This window comes from Pogona vitticeps, chromosome 15 (genome assembly GCF_051106095.1).
Source record: "Pogona vitticeps strain Pit_001003342236 chromosome 15, PviZW2.1, whole genome shotgun sequence".
In the NCBI taxonomy this organism is placed as follows: Eukaryota; Metazoa; Chordata; class Lepidosauria; order Squamata; family Agamidae; genus Pogona; species Pogona vitticeps.
In genome coordinates this window covers 13,649,766-13,670,418 of record NC_135797.1, presented here as the reverse complement: position 1 = coordinate 13,670,418, position 20,653 = coordinate 13,649,766, and the positions used below count along the sequence as shown (strand labels likewise).

At 50.7% G+C, this 20,653-nt stretch overlaps 1 protein-coding gene across 3 annotated transcripts in view; it reads right to left on the bottom strand.

Annotated features, from left to right (window-relative positions):
- Positions 1 to 20,653, bottom strand: part of VANGL2 (VANGL planar cell polarity protein 2) — a 55,284-nt gene that overhangs the window by 6,227 nt on the left and 28,404 nt on the right. For all 3 annotated transcript variants that reach the window (XM_072984203.2, XM_020810275.3, XM_078382121.1), the window contains exons 2-6: positions 12,602 to 12,810; positions 2,449 to 2,723; positions 2,074 to 2,194; positions 851 to 1,458; positions 263 to 399 (exon numbers count right to left, since the gene is read on the bottom strand). In XM_072984203.2, coding sequence (XP_072840304.1) covers positions 263 to 399; positions 851 to 1,458; positions 2,074 to 2,194; positions 2,449 to 2,519 — 937 coding nt within the window. In that variant the 5' untranslated portion in view covers positions 2,520 to 2,723; positions 12,602 to 12,810. The remainder of the gene's footprint in view (positions 1 to 262; positions 400 to 850; positions 1,459 to 2,073; positions 2,195 to 2,448; positions 2,724 to 12,601; positions 12,811 to 20,653) is intronic.

The following is a 20,653-nucleotide window of genomic DNA, read 5'->3' as shown; positions in this document are numbered from 1 at the left end:
GTTTTAAAATCGAAATGATTTGGGTCTTTCCACCTCATCCCAAAAAATCCAGGGGCAGGAGGCTAGGTGGACAGAACTGGGAAACATTAATATTTTTTTACTACAAATCCTAAAATCCCCAGTCGGCCGCCTGGGAGTGCTTAGATTTGTAGTCCAAAAAAAAGAGAGAGTGTGTCCTTTTCCCCCAGCTGGGCGAGGGGATCCCCTCGGTCTAGGGCAGAGCTTCACCCTGCCTATCCGCTCGAGACGCAATGTGGCTCACCCTCTCCGAGCGAGTAGACCTTGAACCCGGACATCTTTTTGGAGAGGACGGACTTGGGCAGGTTCAAGAGGGCTGGGTTGTAGACAGGGAAGTCGTGGTAATAGTTTTCCAGGATCCACGCCGCGACGCGCTGGATGCTACATCAGAGCGAGGGCAGGAGAAAGAAGCACGATCAGGGCTCGGTTATACGTTTCTCAGCTTTACTGGGAGAGAATTATCCATTTTTTTTTTTAAACGAATGCACGGGCCACGTTTCAGACGTCCCGCACCGGGGCTGGGATCCTGGTGTTTAAAGATGCTGTGTTGAATAGGTACCTGGTCTACCTGGAGCAGGTCTCTGGTGAAAGGTGATGCCTCAAATCCCCCCGACCCCTGAGAGGCACCTCCAACCAGGGTCGACCGCTCCCTAGAGACCCCTCTGCTTGGTGGGACCTCCAGGCGGAAGGGCACCCCTCCGGTCCACCTGATCCAGGCTGAGCTCCAGCCACGGAGCATCCTTTTGACGGAACGGCCAAGCCGGAAAAGGTTGCCCAACGGACAGCCCCCCAGGGGGGAGGCAGAGGCTCTGGCCGCCCTCCGGACCCTCACCTGAGATGGCCAACGTTGTAGAAGCGGCTGGCCCCGTCGGTGGAGCGCACCACCTTGAGGGTGAAGTGGGGCTGGAGCTGCCGCAGCTCCAAGAGGACCACAGCCAGGTAGTGGACGAAGAGCAGGGCGTCCACCAGGGAGACGGCGTACTGGACGATGCCCTGGTAGTTGGTGTCGCGCGAGTCCAGGATCCGGACGCCGTAGAAGAGCCAGTAGGAGACCACCAGGAGGAAGACGAGGACCATGAGGAGGGCCCGGAAGACGAAGATCCGGGGGAAGAAGGCGCGCGGCCGGCGGAAGAAAAGCGCCCAGCTGCCCAGCAGGAGGATCAGCAGCTTGAAGGCCAGGGAGATGAAGAGTCCCTCGCAGGGGGTCCCGCACGGCTCCAGCTGGTCCCCCCACAGCAGCTGGGGCAGGAGGAGGAAGGCCAGCGGGGTGAGGAAGGCCAGGAGGGCCAGGGCCCCGCCCAGCGAGACCCCCAGGTGACGGGAGCAGTCCAGGTGGGCGCTCTCCTCCATGTCCTTGGCGATCCGCGTCAGGTCGTCGTGGGAGATGCTGTGCTCTGAGGTGCCCGTCACAACCGTGGTGGTCTCGCCCCAGTTGTCGTCCTGGCCGGAGGAAAGGGGGGGAGAAACGGGCGTGAGAGATGGGGGGGAACAGCCCTTCCCCATTCGGAAACCCCTGAGAACGACCCAGCTTGGGAGAGGACTACAAACCCCATTATCCCCCCACCGGCTGACAGGGCAACAAGACGTCCCAGTATCCCCCGGACGGGGTCGCTCCCCCAAAAGAGAAGTGGGACCAGCCCGTCCTTTCTCTCTCTCTCTCTCCCACACCCTCCCTTCCTCACGTCCTCCCTTTTCTGGTTTATAGGGGTTCCGCCACCCAAAATCCCCATTCCCCTACGGGGAGCAGCTCGCCAAGATCCCGGGGGTGGCAACGTTTCCTGGATCTGCTCTTTTTATCTGCCAGAGAGAGAGAGAGAGAGAGAGAACTGGCCCTAAATGGATTTCCAAACCGCCCCCCAGAACACACATTATGGATCCTGGGTTTTGTAGTCCCAGATGACAAACCCCACCTGCAGATCCTTCCAAACCCCTAAAAAAATTAAGTGGGACGCCAACTGGAAGCCACAACCTCAGCAGGAAAAACATGAGACCACGACCCGTGGCTTGGCTCCCCCCCCGTCCCCGAGAACACCCACCCCACCCTCGTCCACTCACCCTTTCGTCTCCCCGTGTCGACTCGTTGTCCAGCAGGGGCTCCCCGGGCGCCTGGATGGTGACGGACTTGTCTCCGCGGCTGCCATCGCGACTCTTCGAACGGTGCCTTTCTCGCCGGTCTCTGGCATGGCGGGCGGAGGGAGAAAGAGCAAGCCTGAGGAGTCTGTCCTCAAGAGATTTCCCCCCCCCCCACCGGCCACTGGGGTCCCCGTCCACCTCTTTCTTCCTAGGATGCTGGCGCACCTCAAGGTCCGAAACCCCACGTCCCGCTCGAAGATGGAGGGCCCACAGCATCCTCCCCTCCCTGTGGCCGGAGGCCGCTAGCTGCCGACCCTCCCCACCCAGGCAGACACCCACCCACACGGACCGCCTCACCTGTGCTTCCGTGAGCTGCGGGAATGGCCGGACTTGTAGGAGTAGCCCGAGTACTGGGATTCGTTGTCCATGTTGTCGGAACGCCGGGCCTTGAGCCGCTCCCCGTGGACGGACTTGGGTCTCCCGGGGCCCGTCGCCAAGACGGCCGCGGCCTCCTTCAGAGTGGGCTTCTTGAGGGCGAGCGGCACCTTCAGGAAGTCAACCTTCGCCTTGAGGGACTCTATTTTGATCGGCGGGCTGGGCGCGTCTCAGAAGAAAAAAAGAGGCGGGCACACCTGCAGGGGTGGACAGGACAGGACACGTCAGAGATGGCCCCACCTGGGCCGTTTTCCAGTAACAAAAGGAGACAGTTTACAATCGATCCCTGCTATGGTGCTGGGAGGTTGTCATTTCTATTACAGTTGTTGTTGAAAATACAACAATTCCCTTTCAGAATCCAGCTTGAACATCCGGCACTTCTCTCTCCATATAGGGTAAAAGCCTTCGCTGCCACACCTTGAGCATTATTTTGCTGACATGAGAAATGAAACTGGTTGTTCTGCATCAGATACAAGTTTTAACCAAACACCCCAGCATCAGTTTAATATTGGTGTAACAGATTCGGATATGGATCTATGATATGATCCACATATGGATGATGGTTATGACGATGTCTCAGCATGGCCGGGGGAGGGGTGCAGGCCAAAAGGCTAAATGATTAGGAATCCGGGCCAAACAATCCAAGAGTCACAACGCCTTCTTTGCAAAATCCTTGCATTTCGGATTTCCAGGATCTTGGCAACTGTTCTAAACGAGCAGCCGAAAGATTTTGGAACGGCTCCAGTTGCCATAATTCAGCGAGCGTCGGAGGGCGGCCCGATCTTGCTTCCGAATTCCTTTCATGTCTTGCCTTAATGTTTGGCGATCGGGGAATTTTATACGTTTTGAGGTTGCTTGGGGAGGGAACTCCCAACATCGTGTTGTGTGGTTTTGTGGTTGCTGTACGCCAGCAAAACCGACCGGGGTTGATCGGAGAGCCTGACCTTAAATCCTGACCCACGGGAAAAACCATCCGGGCCTTCCTCTCTCTCTCTCTCTTCCCAAAGCCGCACGTACACACACACAGAGAGAGCTGCCCTCCTGGCGATCTACACAGAAATGTTCCCGAAGATTTATGCGTTCATTAAGATGCTGCTCATCACACTAACAGCCTCCGAGGAGGGGCCGGCAGAGAACTGAATTATTCAAAGCTCACGAGGCAATGGCTGCTGGCTTTGGGTTTCCAGTCGAGGCAGGTCCCGAAAGAGGCGTGCCAGGGGGGCATGCCGGGACGCCGACGGGCTCTCCCCCCCCCCCCCGTTCTCGGCAGGCAACTCTTCCCACAAAACTCCCCAGATCCAGTTTTCTCCCAGCAGAAGAGACGTCTCGCGTGCGGAAAGCCCCACGTTCAAAATCCGGCAGCTCCGAGGAAGAATGCGCAAGGATGACGGATCGGGGACGGAGGGCAACGCCGTCCAGGGCTCAGATCGGCCACTTGGAGAGGTGCAGATTTAGAAACAGAAACAGCTGGGAAATGTTAGAATTTTGGACGTCAAGTTCCAGAATCCCCCAGCCAGCCTGCTGGGGCGTGTAGTCCAAAATGATTAACCTTTCCCCCCCCCCATCCCTGATTCTAATTGTGCGTCGCACCAAAGGACGCTTTATCGGTTGTGATGTTGTTTGGAAAACATTGGGTAAACATCGCAGGGTAAAGACAGCAGGACCGCCCTATCCGGGATCCGTATCTGCTGATTCACTTATCCACGGTCTGAAAAGACGAAACAAGATTAAAAGAATACCAAATGGGAGAAGCCGCTCAGCCCCTTCCTCCAAGAAGGGAGCGGTCTGGCTCCTGTTCCTCCCAGACCAGTAACTCCAAGAGGGGAAAACTTCGCAAACCCCCCCTCCACAAAAAAAAATTCCCTCTCCCTTTCCGGCCGGCACCCACCCTGTACGCGGCGACCTATTTAACCGGAATTTTCTGACGGGCTCCTTTCCAACCTTCCAAAGCAGAAGCAGCAATTAAGAAGAGACGGGGCTTTGTCCTCGTGGCCGATTTAGGTCAAAGAGAGGGGAAATCCTTCCCTTGGGTCTCGGGAGGCAGCAGACGAAAACAAGGGGGCTTGCTTTTTTTAAAAAAGGGGGGGGATGATCTTGGGCTTCGCCGGCGAGAATGTGTGAATCCCGCACGTCCTTTCCCGCACGAGGCTGCCAAAGCCCAGAAAAATTAAGTCAAAACAACCCCTTCAAAAAAAAAAAAAAAACCACAGAAAAAACCCCACCCAGTTCCAGGAGGCCTGCCTTCGGCGCTGCCCCGTCCTACCTCACAAGGTTGTATGTTCGAATGTGTCATCCCGGGGGCTAGAGCAGATCTGTGCAGAAAAGAGTCTCGCCTGGTGCTCAGCCCCCTCCCGAGCAAATGGCCGCGAAGTCGCCGCTTTGGACTCCGAAACCCAGAATCCCCCAGACAGCATCGTTCGTAAATCGCTCATACATTTCACACCAAACAACCACAGAGCAGTCCCAAACGGCACAGCTGGGTTAAAAACCGCCCATACCCACCCATCTTTCCCCGCCCAGGGAGGGTGGATGATGGGTGTTCCAGCTGTGCTTTCATGCCACCCAGCTGCTGTTCCACACACCCCCAGGCCCTTCCCGGTCCACTCTCCAGGCCTCCAGCGTCACATCATAACTGCATAACAAGCAGTGAGTCACCCAGCCCAACCTTTATTTTTCCCCTTTCAAAGGGTTTAATTACCAGCCTCCACCGTCGAAAAACACCTGCCCCAAAATTGCAGGACTTTGGCTTTTTTTTTCTCTCTCTCTCTGTCTCCTTCATTTTTATTTTAAAAAAATCTACCGTGCCGAAGCGTTCTGCATAACTCAAAAGGCTGGCACACTCCAGGGAAATCCGCCGGTTCGTCATAAAGGACAGCAGAGGCTGGGTTTTTGCTGAAGCGCGCTCTCCCAAACTGCAAACATGCACCGGGGAGATCGATTCGGGTGGCAAAGGATCCGGACGCCGGACTAAGGAACAGCGGAGGAAAGAAGCTGGAGAGACGGATCTTATAAGCAGGCTGGATTTGATTTAGATCAAGTCAGTTTAAGTCACAAATCCGCCCCGCTAATAATCATCTTCAACAGCAGAAGAGAAAACGGGGGTTTTTATGGACCTGGAAGAGAAGGATCCGTAGCAACAGGTTCTAATTGCAAGAAAATGAGATTTTGACCAAAAGTTTGGAAGAAATTCCTGCCACTAAGACGTCTTTGGCCACAGAACGGACGGCTTTGGGAGAGGACGTATCTTCCTTTTTTTGAAGATTTTTAAGGAGGATTGAATAGCCATCTATCTGGGAAGGTTTGCCTGTGGGTCCCCATCAACCAAAGGCTGGACTAGATGCCTCTGGGTGTCCCATTGTCAACTCGGTGAGTTGGCGGGAGAGGTTTTAAGAACAAAGAGCCGAAATGCACAACCCTTTTCCCCTTGGACGGCAGCAATTTTAGGAATCCATTAAGGCAGGCTTTGTTCTCCAGGCACACCCCAGAATCAAAGCAAGATGGGCTGCCGGACGGAACCTCAAGGGACGATCCAGAAGCTTTCTCGTTTCGCGTCAGAGGAACTCCACCGCCAGCCCCAAAGCCAGATTGCCCGGGACTCCCAGGGAAGCGTACGGCCAGCCCCGGCCCTCGAATAAAGCACCAGCTAAAAGGAGGGGGGGGGATAGGTGGTGGGAAGAGCGACAGAACCGGGTCCGACTCATTTGAAAGGTGGGGCTGGAGGAGAGCTTTGCAGATACCCTGGACAGGGAGAGAGACCAATAAGGGGCGGGGGTGTCCCCGGTCAAGTCAAGCCTGAACTCTCCCTGGAGGCACAAATGACAAAACTTCAGGCTGTCCTCCTTTGGGCACCTTCTGAGAAGGCAGGATTATCTCTGGGGAAAAAGACCCTCCTGATGCTGGGAAAGGTGGAAGGGCAGCAGGAAAAGAGGAAGACCCCAGGAGGAGATGGACGGAGTCCCTCAAGGAAGCCACTGGTTCGGGTCTGCAGAAACGAGCAGGGCTGTTGAGGACGGGAGATTTTGGAGATCCATAGGGTCGCCATGAGGCAACAGGACAGCACAGAATAACATGATCATCAAGAGGTATACTTTGGTTTTTTTTTCCTATTTTCCCAATAAAATCAGATGTTGGCTAAAATGTGTGTGTTAACATGAAAATTTCTCTTTGCATCGAACAGGGAGGGAAATGTCTAACTTTAAGGAAGGAACAGTTTGAAAGGAACATAAAAACATTTCAGATCTTTCAGTCTCCAGTGGGCTTTAAAAGGAACACATTATTTCTAAGATCGGAACAAAATTTCAAAAAGGGCTCTCTCCACCCCAATATACGTATCTTCCTGGAAGTCATGCTCTCTCCTTGAAGCATCATGTGCCCCGTTGCTTAGGAATCACGGCTCTAGACCAACTGCTCACAACAACCCTGCGAGGTCAGACACAGGAGATGTTCCCGGCCCAATCAAGCAAGGAAGGTCTGGGGATGAACGTCGGATCTTGTAAAAAGAAAGCTAGCCGTCTGCTGTTGAGCAATGATTCTTCGAGGTGGGCCCTCCAAACATTCTAGGACTACAAATCCCAGAAGCCTTGACCATTGGCTGGTGCCGGTTAGGGCTTTGGAGCTAAGGAACCGGTAGTCAAAACTATGCATCTTTCCCCCCACCCCTTTTCTGGGGAAAAGGAACTTCACAATCAAAGCAAGGACCCAGCCTGGGGGACTACAATCCCCATGGGGACTGAGGAGGATGAGAACTGTGGTGAGAGATATTCAGAGGATGTTCGGTTGAAAAAAAAATTGGGAGGGAGACATTTAAACCATTTTAATCGAAGAAGAGAGCACCGTTGGAGAATTGGGAAACAGACACAGATGTACACTCAACGCAATGTTCACATCATTTTCAAAGAGGAGCGCCTGTTAGTTTGTCACAGCAAAACAAGAGTCGTGTGACACTCTCAACGACTCAGGGACTCGTTAGCACTTCATGGCCTCAGTCTTCAGGGTGCCACAGAATTCTTTGATATGTCATTTAAATTCTTCCATAAAACTGCAGACGGCAGGTTCAAACAAAGGAGAGGCGTCCCTTCTCCTCTCCCTCCCAGATGAAGCCAGGAGGACTTTTTCCAAAATGATACCTCCTGGGGCACGCAAGGGAAAGAATCGCTTCCCACACCCCTTTCAAAAAATATTAATGAAGATGCACTAACGCTCAAGCAGAATGAACGGATCCACGAAAAGGCAACGGATGGCCCCACAAGCAGCTTTCTCCGCCGTGTCACGCCCCCCCCCCCCGGGCTGTGGCTCCCTCTGCCTCTATTTCCCCCCCCTTCTGCAAAACAGAGTCGGGTCGCGCCCACCCCCTCTGCCAGTCCCGACTGAGCCGGGCAGAGAGGCAGGGGTGGGGGAGAAAAGGGGGGCGAGCGACCCACACTGCCCGGACACAAAGAGACGAGAAGCGGACAGACCAGCGGGGGCCGCCGCCGAATTCCGCGGAAACGTGGCGGGCGCCGGTAGAACCCCTCCGTGCCCCCTGAACCCGGGGCTCGGCTTGGCAGAGTTTTACGGGAAATGGCGGGGTGGGAAGAAAGAAGAGGCGCAGGAGGCGAATGCCAAGCCCCTCGCCCCGTGCCCTCAATGGGCAATCAGCCGTGAGGCCAAGGAAGACCAACCCTGTGCAGCCGTGGGGTGCTGGGGAGGGGCAGGGGGGTGAAGACAAGAAGCAAACAGAAGCCCGGAAGGGGGGGGGGTCGTCTGATTCCAATGTTTCAGACTTAAATCTGTGATTTTGTTCAGCATGCGGAGGACGAGGAACTTATTCCCAGAAAGAATGGGGCTGAGAAGCCAAGCCCCCCCCAACACACACACACACACACACACTGTACTTTGCAAGAAGACAGGTTTCCATTCCTCCCTATTTAAAAGACAGAAAGTGACCCTTTTTCAGCCAGGAAAAGCTGCGGCTTCTCCTAAGCCCAGCCCAGCCCAGCAGCTAACTCAGTTCATAAAGCAATGAAAAAGATCACGCCCACACAGAGATGCTTTAGCACCGGGGTGAGGAAGTGGTCCACTGACACCTGGCCAACGTTTCCTGCCTTGCACAAGAGCAGACTTGGGACATGCAAGACGCTAGAAGGTTGCAATATCAACCCCTGGACAGCGGGTCTTTTGTGAAGCTGACGGCTCTGAATTTACAAATCAGACAGACGTGAAAGAAGAGGAGTCATCTATCAGCAGCTCTTAGCTCAATATAACCTCCACACACAGTGGCAGTATATCTGAGGGCTAGGATACTGCGATCATTACGTTTATATCCCACAGCAGATGACTGCACCCACAGGGTGAAGAAACGGGAGTCTCATGTTTAAGAAACTAGCTGCGAAAAAAAAAAAGCGCATTGCAGTATGTACAATGTTCCTAATATTGCCATTTTTGTAACTCTGGTGGTGTGATTTCCGAGATCTGCAGCTCCTTATAGTACGGGGTGAAATTTCTTGATATGGTTCCCCAAAGCCCCAAGGACGACGGGGACCACTGAGTTGTGCTTCATCCACAAGCGAGATGTTTCGATGGCCAGGTCTCTCTATTTAGTTAGTTTTTTCCAATTCTTTCTTTTCAACTCCGTCCTCCCTGGGAATTTCAAGGTCAAGGATCCAGACCTTTCTTCGTTCTATGACTACTCGGTCTGGCGTGTTGTGTTCAAAGTGTCTCCCAGTTTGGATCCGGAAATCTCACAAAATCTTGACCTCCTCCGTTTTCTGACACCTCTTCTGCCTGATGTTCCCCACGAGCTTTGGGAGGCTGTCAAGTTTACATTTTTTTTGCACAAGGACCAGGGCACTAACTTGGCCCCTCCATCAAAGCCTTTGCAATCACTTTGTGCCATCTTTGGACCTTTGCAGACCGTTTTTTTCTCATCAGAGTTCAACCTTCACTGTGAGCACAAACTCCTTGGATCTTCACTTTCATCGCACATTGGTTTAGAGGGCTTGTTCTTCAGCAGCAAAAATCAAGCCTTCGGCTTCTTTCTTAGGGGTTCTTCCCCCCCCCCCCAGTTTTAGCCAGGCCCATGCACACTTTCCATCACTATTTCTCAGGTGTTGCCCACGTAGCGTTTGAGGATGAGGATGATGAATCACTGCTGCTCTCTGTGGCCACGGCTGACGCCACACCGCTCGGATTAAGACTCCGCCAGGCGAGAACAAGGACAGGGTTGGGTCCCAACCATTGGGGGGGGGATCCTTGGTCTCCCCTTGGCAAACCAGCCCCCCATTTATGGGGTTGACCGGCAGGGGCTGTGGGCCTAGAATGAGCCCCCTCCTCCTCGTTGCCCCACCCCCACCATGCAGAAGGAATAACAGCGTGAGGAAGCTCACCGCCCCCCCCAAAAACGGACATGGCCGGTTTTATTTATTTTACTTTTTTTCTGCTTTTGCTCCGTCTTTGGAAATGCAGAGGGAGGGAGACAGGAGGGAGGGAAAGGGGGGGCCTTTGTGCTGAAGACACTGGGGTGGGGGGGGTTCTGCACATTCATCACGAAGGGGAAACAAAGGCCAAGCTACAACCCAGCTCTCCCTGGTTGCCTAGGCGATGGCGACCGGGCCAGCGAGCGTGCGGGCCAGCATCCAACGCCAGAGGAGTGGCGGAGGGGCATTACGGAAGGGGGGGGAGCCCGCCGAAAAAGGGGGGGGAACGAATGGCCTTCCCACCCTAACACCACCCCGGGCTTTGTTTGGAGGAAAAAAAGGGGGGCTTCTCCGGGAACAATGCCACGAGGCGAGAGACAGACAGACAGACCGACCACGGGTGCAAAGCTGCGCCACCGGAGCAGGAGGATGAAAAATTTGAACCCGAGCCCAAAAGACAAGAGGGGGGGCTCGGTTGAAAAGGAGAGGGTGGGGGCGGGCGGAGGAAGGCTTATCAGCTCCTATTCAGCGTTTGGGGCTACCGTGGGGAGATTTATGGGAAGAGGGGAGGCAAGGCGGTGGCGGGGGGGGAGGCAGTGGAGATGCAAACAGGCGGGGGGGGGAAGCGTCTGCAACCCAGCGCCCAGCTGTGCACAGGAGTGGGGAGAGGATGATGAGAAGTCATTTTACAAGCTCTTGGCCGCTGGGGAGGAACATCCTCCATTCAAGAGGCTGCAAAGCTCCCGGGAAGGGCCTCTGCGGCTGGCGTAGAGCGCCGGATCGGCACCTACAAGGCAACAGGTTCATCCGACTGGAGTCCTGGCGGAGTGGCTAAGAGTCCCATCCAGGGAACGTTCCCTCAAGGATACAGGATTCGCCCCAGCCAGAAAAGGGGTTGCAATCCCTTTTTATTTCCTCCCCCCTTCCAAGTTGGAAACAAGACGAGAAGCTAAAGAAGGACGTTGCTTCGGTGTTCCCACGGCATTTACCCCAGAGGAGGAGGGTGGCCGCTGGGTCTCTGCATGAATCCGTTTGAAACGCTCATTTTCTCTTTTAATCTTGCTGAGCCCACAACTGGGGGCTTTGGAAATGTCCCCCCCCTGGCTCACCGCAGAAGGGCACTCGCCCCCACCCGTTTCGTACACAAACAACACAGAGGTGTGTTCACAACGACCCTCGCGTGAGCTTTCCAAACACTTCCTCTACAGCAACAGAAACAGCAAACTTGCTTTTTCAAAACCCAGAAGGCCTGGCAAAGCCGGTGGAAAGCAGAAAAGAGGAACACCAAGTACGAGATGGACCGACTCCCTTAAAGAAACCACAAGAACCAGACAGGGCTGTTTAGAGATCTCTTATTCCCAAGGTCGCCACAGGAACGGCCCCTAACCGCATCTTCCACAGAGCTCAGGGAAAACCCACGGCCACCCCAGATGCCTGGGGAGATTCCACCTGAGTAAACAAGCCCTCGAATGTGGAATGACGCACAGAAAATCCTGCAATGGAGGCTCTAAACTCATTCCCTCCTCTTGGTCCAACAGGTGTGCTAGGTTTTAGTCAATGGAATAACAAGGGTTTTAAAAAACCCTTCATTTTTCCCCACTGGCATTTATTATCAAGGCTGTAAATAAACCGCCAGAGCACAGACATCTCCAGGGTGCCTGTATCCATCCACCCATCGATCCAGGGTGCCTCTTTATCGCCTCTAGCCATTTCTCTGTAGGCAGAAGTACAGACCAGATGGGCTGCAATGCCTGATTCATAAAATGGTTTCCGCCTTAGCCCTGCGGCCTCTCAAAGCAAGGCTAATCGGCCCTAAGAGCCGCTCAGACAGATAAGAAGTTCAAGTCGCAACCCACAAACGGCCACCTTCCACCCCGAGGTGTCCTCAATGGCGTCCTCAGCTCATGAACTCACCAGGCGGAAGAGAGACCCACAGGCGCCCAAAGGCAAGCCACACAGGCCACGACACATGGAGAGGGACGTCACAGGTTTGGAAGCGCCTCCAAAACGAAAATGAGACACCTCCTCCCTCACCATACATACCTTAAACTCACATCACAACAAGCCATCATGCGGTTTGTCAACATCTGTGGTGATGAGCACCCATCTTGTTCTAATCGGCGAGCAAGTTTGTTGTGCTGCGCAAGCCCGCCACAAGCCACAATCTGAAAACCCTGTTTTTGTAGCTGGTTTCTTTAAACCATGGTTTGTTGCGACATCCAGCTCTACAATCATGGCTTGCGGCCCTGAATTGCTTCTCCAGCCCCCCATCCTAACATAGGAGCAAGGCAGAAACAAACCAGAAACAAAGGAAAAATGGAGAAGACAAGTCATGATTCACCCTACCCTGTCATTCATGGTTTGAGCAACAAACCAGGGTTAACACAAACCATAGTTTACTGGGGCACATGAACTTTCCCACAGTTAGAAGCTTTTTTTCCCTTTCTTTCATTCGCGCCCTGCAATAGATGCAAAACTCCTATATCATTGCAACCAGTTTTTCTTTTGCAAAAACAAGTGTTTTGAGGACCTCTGACGATTCCAGGACCTTTTTCAGTCCGAGGGGGAGATTTTTAAAAAGCGATTCACAAACAGAAGCATCAGCATGGACCATAAGATCTTTACCCTGGAGGAATACGAATCCCTCTGGCCCCTTCCAGCCCCTACCTGGGGATACCTACCAATTCGGTGGCAAGTGACCGGACCGTCACCAGGACGGAGAAACGCCTCCCCGTTTGATTGACTCAGTCCCAAAAGCGGTGGTGCATCCTGGAGGCGTGGAAAGCCTTCAGCAGCTGGGGGCCAGACCCCCAGTCCCGTCCTTGGCGGTCAGGCAGGCCCTGGGTCTCAAAATCTACAACAGCCGGGCTGACCGGATCCAGGAAGCTAGCTGTGGAAAGAACAAAGTTGAGATATTTATGTCCCTGCGTTGCAAAGAAGCCTCCTATCTAGGGGTCCCATCCGGCCCTCCAGGTTTCCCCTTCACGCCTGCTCCCGATCCTCCGGACGCTATTGCTTTTGTGTGGGTTCTCCCCATTGCAAAAAAAAACTCATCTGGAGGCTTAATTACAAACAGCCAGAGATTTAAACCCGTTGGCTTCAGTCCTTTCCTTTGCAGAAAGTATATTTTTAAAAAAGCAACACAGAGTGATTAAAGGGTGTCGTTTCCCTACCAGAAAAGGCTTAAGTCAGTGGGGCTTGGAGGAGGTGGGATCAGAAAGAACAAGAGGAAAAGAGAGGCGACGCTAAGAACAATTTCATGGAAATCATGGACGCGGAGCTGAGAAAGCAGAGAAATATTTGCCTCCCAAACAAAAGCAGGCGTTGTGGGTTTTCACCCAAGAAAACTCAGCAACAGAAAACATGAAATGGCACACGGTACCCCTTTGCTAGAAGGTGTAGAGCAGTGGTCCCCAACCTTGGGCCTCCAGATGTTCTTGGACTACAACTCCCAGAAGCCTTCACCACCCCCTCTGCTAGCCAGGATTTCTGGGAGTTGAAATCCAAGAACATCTGGAGGCCCCAAGTTTGGGGACAGCTGCTTTAGAGGATGGTTTGATGAGGTTATGGAGGTGAAAATGAATGACTTTATTCACCAGGATGGGCTACCAACCAGAGGAGAGGTGGTTTGCTATTCTGCGCTCGTTAAGCGCCGAAATCTTAAACTGTGACACTCCCATTCAAGAGCGTCACTTTCCCAGAAGCCCCCAGGTTGGCCACCGTCGGAAGGGAGCAGTGTAGAAGATTCCACCCTCTCCAAACACTTCCCAAAAAATATCTTAGTCACATTTACTGAAACAAAAGAACACGACAACACCAGCATCTAGGCATGCATAACCCCGATGAAATATTGGTTCAATCCAAAGAGATGGAACTAAGAAAGAGCAGGGCTGTGAGTAAGAGACTAGAATCAGAAAGAGCAAGAGAGCTCTTTCACATATCGCCATGGGGTGGAGGGATGGAGAAGAGGGTTTAGGAAGCACACAGAGCTTTCCTAACACTAAATTATGGAATTACGATTTGTTTAATTATCTGCATTTTTTTCCCAACAACAGCAGTTATTCCCAAGAACGCTACTTCCATTTTTATTCATTACCTTTGCACTCTGCAATTAATTGCAAACAAATACACTCACAAAATATTGTTTCGTTTTTCAACTGCTATAGGAATTATTCAACTGTTATGTTTGGGCTGCAACATTTTAATACCCTCAAAAATTGAATGCAGATCATAAATATAACAGAACATGTGTTAACACTGGGGGGGGGAGCTTGGAGAAGATCATAAACAACAAGAATTTAACACCAATATTCTCCAGTTGGGCTTAAATCTAGATGTTTGTTGGTCTCACAGCTTTCTATGGGATATTTCTGCCTTTTTTTTCCTTCCCTGGCCTTGGACTTCTTAGCCATCAAAATGTTTCCTTCTTTCTGGCAAAACCTTGCACATCATTCTTTTAGGTTTCACACATAAATCAATACCTTATGATCCCTTATCAGCATCGAGATATTTACTTATTATTTATCTGTTTAAAATATCCTTACCCCGCCTTTCTCTTTAAAAGGGACCGAGTCTGTCTTTACTAATTCCAGTGCAACATGTGACGAGTCCAGGGTTAATTGGGGGCCTGGGTTACTACGCTCCACTGGATTTTGGCATACTCCCTTCCTGCCGCTGATCAATTTCGGGTGCTGTCCTTGGTCAGTTTCAGACATTGGGTTACACTCCTATACAGTATTAACCCAACCCATTGAAACTGACTATTTGCTGGGGGGGGGGGAAGGTGGCCAAGACTGACAAGCCCCACAACATTAAAAGGCACAAAGCAAAACAGGCTTGTCCATCTTAACCTTGTGCAGGAAACTAAGAAGGAGGACAGGCTAAATCAATCAATCAATCAATCAATCAATCAATCAATCGGCAGGTACTATAGCCCGCTGCACCTCTAGGAAATCTCCCAATTTCCATGGTGGCTAAAACTTGTTACATTCCCTGATCTGCAGGCGCTGATTTAATGCTTAGCGTTTCACCAGATACCGACTTTGTAACCGTTATTTATTTGTTTGTCTGTTTTGTTTACCACCCCGTTCATGTAATGCACTACACGGGCAACTTTTAACAAGTGAAAAAAAAGACATGCCTTCATCACAGAAAAATAAAATGATGATTGTAATTTTTATAGATATTCACGGCCAGAACTTCGCACCGGTTCTACGACGCGGCCAAGATGATTCTTGGCGACAGACACAGAACTCGACTTTATGTGAGATCTGTATTCGAATTACAGGGAAGGGACGCCTTTCTGTATCGCTCCATGATCTCCCTTAGCTACCACTCAGCCTCGAGACGGCTGCGGGGTCTCATTTATATAGTCCTTCGATTTCTCGCCTGCCTTTTCTGTAACAAGCTTGACCTGGCATATGGGTTTCCACCACCGCCACCACAAACCTGCGAGGTAGGACACAAGGAGAGGAAGCAACGTAAGTGGCCGAGACTGGCAAGAGGGGTCTAGAACCGGCAAGGATTTCTTGATGGTTTCCCTGCATCTTTTCTTCCCCATCTTAAACCTGGTGGGAACACCGTTTATGCTGGCCGATTCGCAAGATAAAACGATGATTCCTACAGAGACCAGAGTTCCCACCACCCTGGGGTCCCTGGATTACAACACCCATCATTCCCAGACGGCACATCCAGACAACAACATAGGGACGGGCAGAGCGTTGTATAGCAACCATCCCTGCTCAACTGTGCCTATAACCCAGAAATGAGGTATTTCCTTTGGGGCGGTGGGGACGTTTCACACCGTCCTGAAAATTCAATTTTTTTCCCTAAATAGATTCCTCTGAATAATTCTTCTCGCTAACCCGGAGAGACTTTACAAGACAGGGCTATCCAAACCAAACCCAGCCAGGATCAGCTGAACCCTGCCAATTTTAAAGGAAACACACTCTGCTCTTAAAAACACACATATAATTTTAACTGACGGGCTTTTAAAGTTGTTGGGTTTGGGCTTTTTTTTTTTCCACTTCATGCTATTTCAGGCCTACCCTTCGGACCAACGGGGTGTGTTTTAATCTTGTAACCAAGGGTGTGTGTGTGTGTGTTTTCCACCCGCAGGTTTTCATATTATCCCCTGGCGAGCTGGCGTGAGTCCCGGGTCCTGGGAAAAAAGGGGAAGGATTCAAACAGAATAAAAATTTAAAAATTAATAAAAATAAACCATTAACGGCCATTTCCAGAGATGAAGCCCTGCTTGTCTATTTCGGCAACCACAAAGTGCTTCTTCGGGGCACCTCTGAGGTTAGCAGATTTATTCGACTGTGACCTTTCCAATTTCATAATGTCTTTGATTGTGATCTTTCCAATTTCAAATTTACTGGACTGCCCTCTTTCTGATTTGACTCTGCTCTTTGACAGGCGGCAACCCATTTCTGCAGACAAGAGATCGCTCCCGTCTATACAAATCTGCCGGCTTCGAAAGTTTGACAAGATTTTTGTTCTGGATTTTGAGCCTGTTTTTTTATTTATTTGCATTTGTCGTTTGGTTACTTCTTGTTTTAACAGCATTTGCTCCCTGCTCGATTATGCCAAGACGCCAGAGAATGCCATCCAACGTCTGGATTCATGGTGCCATGAATTACTGTATTAGTTCATGGACAGCCAGGTAGATCTTCCACATGCTGGAGACATCTACCTGTGTATAAAAGGGCAGAATTGATAATAACAAGGGCTAAGATATGTTGAAGGTTTTGCAACCTGGCATTGCTGCCTTTAGTAGTCGTGGGTGGGAGACCTTTCTTCCTGCCTCTCTGCTAGCAGTTACTAGTCTGTTGCTGAAAGCAGTCATGTTGATCAGTTTGCTGCTTGATCTGTTCAAACTGTAAGTAATCAAACTTTTTATTCTTTCTTTTACTAAGAAAGGAGGAGCCTCTTGGTGCAGTGGTTAAACTGCAATACTGCAGCCAAAACTCTGCTCATGCCCTGGTTTAAATCTCAGGTAGCTGGCTTGAGATTCACTCAGCCTTCCATCTTTCCAGTAAACCGAGCGCCCGGCGTGCTGCAGGATGGGGTCAATACATAGCCTGCATAATTAAACTATAAACGGCCCAGAGAGTCCTTTGAGCACTATGGGGTGGTATAGAAGCACAGTGTCCCTGAATGAGTTCTTGAAGTCTAATTGCCTGTTGATGAGGAAAAGGGGTGGACTACTCAGAGGAACTTGAAACTATTCTGCTCTGTGGAATTCCTGCACTTCTGCTGTACAGCTAAAGGAATTTAACCAGAATTTCAAAAATCTGGAACAAGATAGACAGATGGAAAAACCGGGATATTGGCTGCCTCCAGAACCACATTTAAAAATATATATATACAGAACAAAACGCCTTTTAAAGCCACTCCGCTTGTGTATTTATCTCTTTTTGAAAATCAACAGTGGCAATCGTTAAGACCCTTCTCCCTTTTGCGCCAGAGCAAAAAATACAGACGAGGTTTTCAGGCCCCTTGCATAAATTTGTGTTTGCATAAACACGGCGGCTATAAATAATTGATTGCAAGCAATGGTTTAGCATTTAATTACACGGATTAATAATGGGGGGGGAACTAACGAGGGCGTTAGCAATTAGCAGGAGCCTTGTCACAGTTAGGCTGCAGCATCCTTTAAAAGATGCGATTGTTAACTAGGCAAGTTATCCAACGGGGTCTTGTTATAATACAGATTGAGGCGGAGAGTGGAGGGAAGAGATATGTATTTTACCAGTTTTAAAAGTGAGGCTGTTTTCTAGAGAGATGGATGGGGTACCCGAGGGTCATCTAGTCCAACCCCCCCAGCCGCCAATGCAGGAAGTCTGCCACAAAAGAAAACAAAGCCACCGAATCTTTGTTTTGGGACCTCCAACACTGAGTTCCCCCACCTTCAGAGGGTATCAGTTCCACAATTGCACAATGTCAGGACGCTCTTTCCTAATATTGATCCAGAATCTCCTTTTTGACACCCAATCCCATGGGGCTGGAGGTCCTACCTACTAAGAACAGCAAAATTTAGTCTTGTTTCGTGCTCTGACGCAACCTAAAAATTATTCCAGGGAACCCTAATAGGAGACAAAACACTTCATTCTATCTGATCAGGATGGGGTGTATTGATTTCCCGGACTACAAATCCTATAATTCTCCATTCCGGGAGTTTCACCTGATACTTCACAGACACCGAAATGGGGCTCGCCTGGAGAAAAGGCGTAAGCTGGAAAGCTTAGAAGCTTAGCTAGGCCTAGCTCTTTCCTATACTTCCTGTTCCTGCCCCAGTGCTATCTGGGAGCTTCCTTTCTGGACAGGAAGTTAGGCCGAGCTTGGCCTCAAACCCTTCCAGGTTGAGCCACACAGGCTGCTGTTTTATACAGGGCCACCAACCAGATTTACTTCCTGAGGTCAATTTGTTCTCAGCCTTTGGGTCACTCGGGTGTTCTTTGCACTACAACTCCCAGAAATCATGGCCAGCCCAGCTCATGGCAAAGGCTCCTGGGAGTTGTAGTCCAAAAACATCTGGGGGGACCCAAGCTTGGGAACAAGTGGTCTACAGCAGAGGTCCCCAACCTTGGGGCCTCCAGAGGTTCTTGGACTTCAGCTCCCAGAAATCCTGGCCAGCAGAGGTGGTGGTGAAGGCTTCTGGGAGTTGTAGTCCAAGAACCTCTGGAGGCCCAAGGTTGGGGATTACTGGTCTACAGGATAGATTTTCCTCTAAGCCAGGGTCACCACCACCTTGAATAATCCCAGATGTTCTGGCACCACAACACTCAAAACCCATCACCCAAAGCTAAGTTGTCGCCAAGGAACATCTGGGAAACCACTCCTTTAGAGACTAAGGGGGTCAAAATAGGACCTGTGGAACTCCCCGCCAAGAGAGGTTACGCGCCAGGCTTCGGCCCCTTAACGCCTCTGGCACCCGGGCAAGGCTCCATGGGTCTGTAGGGACTCTGTCCCTTAAGGCTGGCATCAACCCTGGTTTTTAGAGAACGCTTTCAATCTTCTTTTAAAGACAGCTTGGCATTTGTTGATCAAAGAACTGGTTTAATCAGTTAACGATTTTTTAAGCCCTTCACCACGCCTCCACCCGTCGAGTGCCCAGAACGGGTGAGGGAGGCAGCCGGATGAGAAAAAAAAAGACTGAAGAAACGAAAGCTTAAATCAGATCGCTATCCTGAAGGAGAAGAGTCCCACCGAATCAACTGCTTAATAAATCCTCATCATCATCTGAGAAGGGCAAAACTGGAAGGGATTCTAAGGATCATCTAGTCCAGCCCCTATCAAGGACTCCCGGGGGGGGATTTGAACCCCCAACCTCTGGCTCCACAGCCAGAGACCTAAACCACTGAACTATCCTTCGGATACACATTTAGGCACTTCCACAGAGTCTGCTCATGTTTTATGTGGAGTTTTGTGTATTTTTGGAATGCAAAACCTCTACCCAGAGAACGTCGGGAATTGTAATCCTAACACAGAAAACATCCACATCTTTAATGCAATTTTGCTTGGGGCCTTTTTATAGGGAGAAAGAAGGGCCACTGATAAAATGAATCTCATAAATGTTTAAAAAAACGAGCAAAGAAATACTATTAAATAAATAAATATCACTGGTATTAGTTATCAAAGAAAGAACGGTCAAAATCCTGTTGCATAAATTTAGCCTGCGGAAAGGAGATGACATCACGCGCTGGGGAAGATTTTTTCCCCCAGCCATTATAGAGTTCCTACTCCTGTCCCGCGGCTTCTCCAACTTGTGTGTAATCCTTTTTCATCATGAACTAGCCGTGGGAGCCTCGGGACGGAAGGAGGAAGGCTTTGAAAAATCTCTGCCCGTGACACCCTCACCCTTATGCAGGCGTAATCTACGCAACAGGATTTTGGACCACACACTTTTCTTATTCCTACCGGTACAAACCACAGATCACGTGGAAAGGGCTAGAAAGCAATAAGGCCAGAAGCCACCCTGGCGCTCGGCACTCGCCTTCCCAACCACCATCTGGAGCGGCCAGGAGGGCCTGGTTGCTGGCGTTTTGGCGTTTTGTGTTTTTTTCCTTGGGGCTTCAGTCCAACCGCCATGCCTAGCTGGTTTTGTACAATAGAGATGTCTTTCCCTCTTGCCCATCACGGCACAGCCACCTCCACCCCCCACCGTGCCAGCACAAACCCTTGATTTGGGGGGGGGGCAAGACACCCTTCCTCCCACACATCAAACTCCCTTCTCCTCCTTTACATTTCTCCATTTTATTTGGGTAATTCGTACCTCGCTCTTCTCCCAGCGCGGAATTCGAGGAGCCTCGCACACCGTGTGTAAAAATAAAAAGCAGAACATCGGAGCAGAACAAGTAATAATGATGCAGTTCGTGATCGTATTAAAAGGCAATTAACCCCGAACATTAAAAAGAGAGACAGTGAAGTCATGATATCAAAATGCACAAGGGTTCTCAAAACCAACCACCAAGCTTCCCAACAAGTTCAAACAGGATCAAGAGAAGCAGAGCCATTTCCAAATTCTTATCCCCTCTCGTTATAGTTTGCAAGGATGAAATCTACAAAACGGGTTTGCAATTGGAGATCTGGATTTTTTTTTCCTTATCTACCCCACGTCCCGCAATGGCTAATTGCCTGTTTGCTTTCCCGTGGGCGTCTGTGAAGTTACCACATGCTCTAATTCTCTTTCGGATAAGGCGGCTTCTCATCCTGAAATAATTTAAAAAACA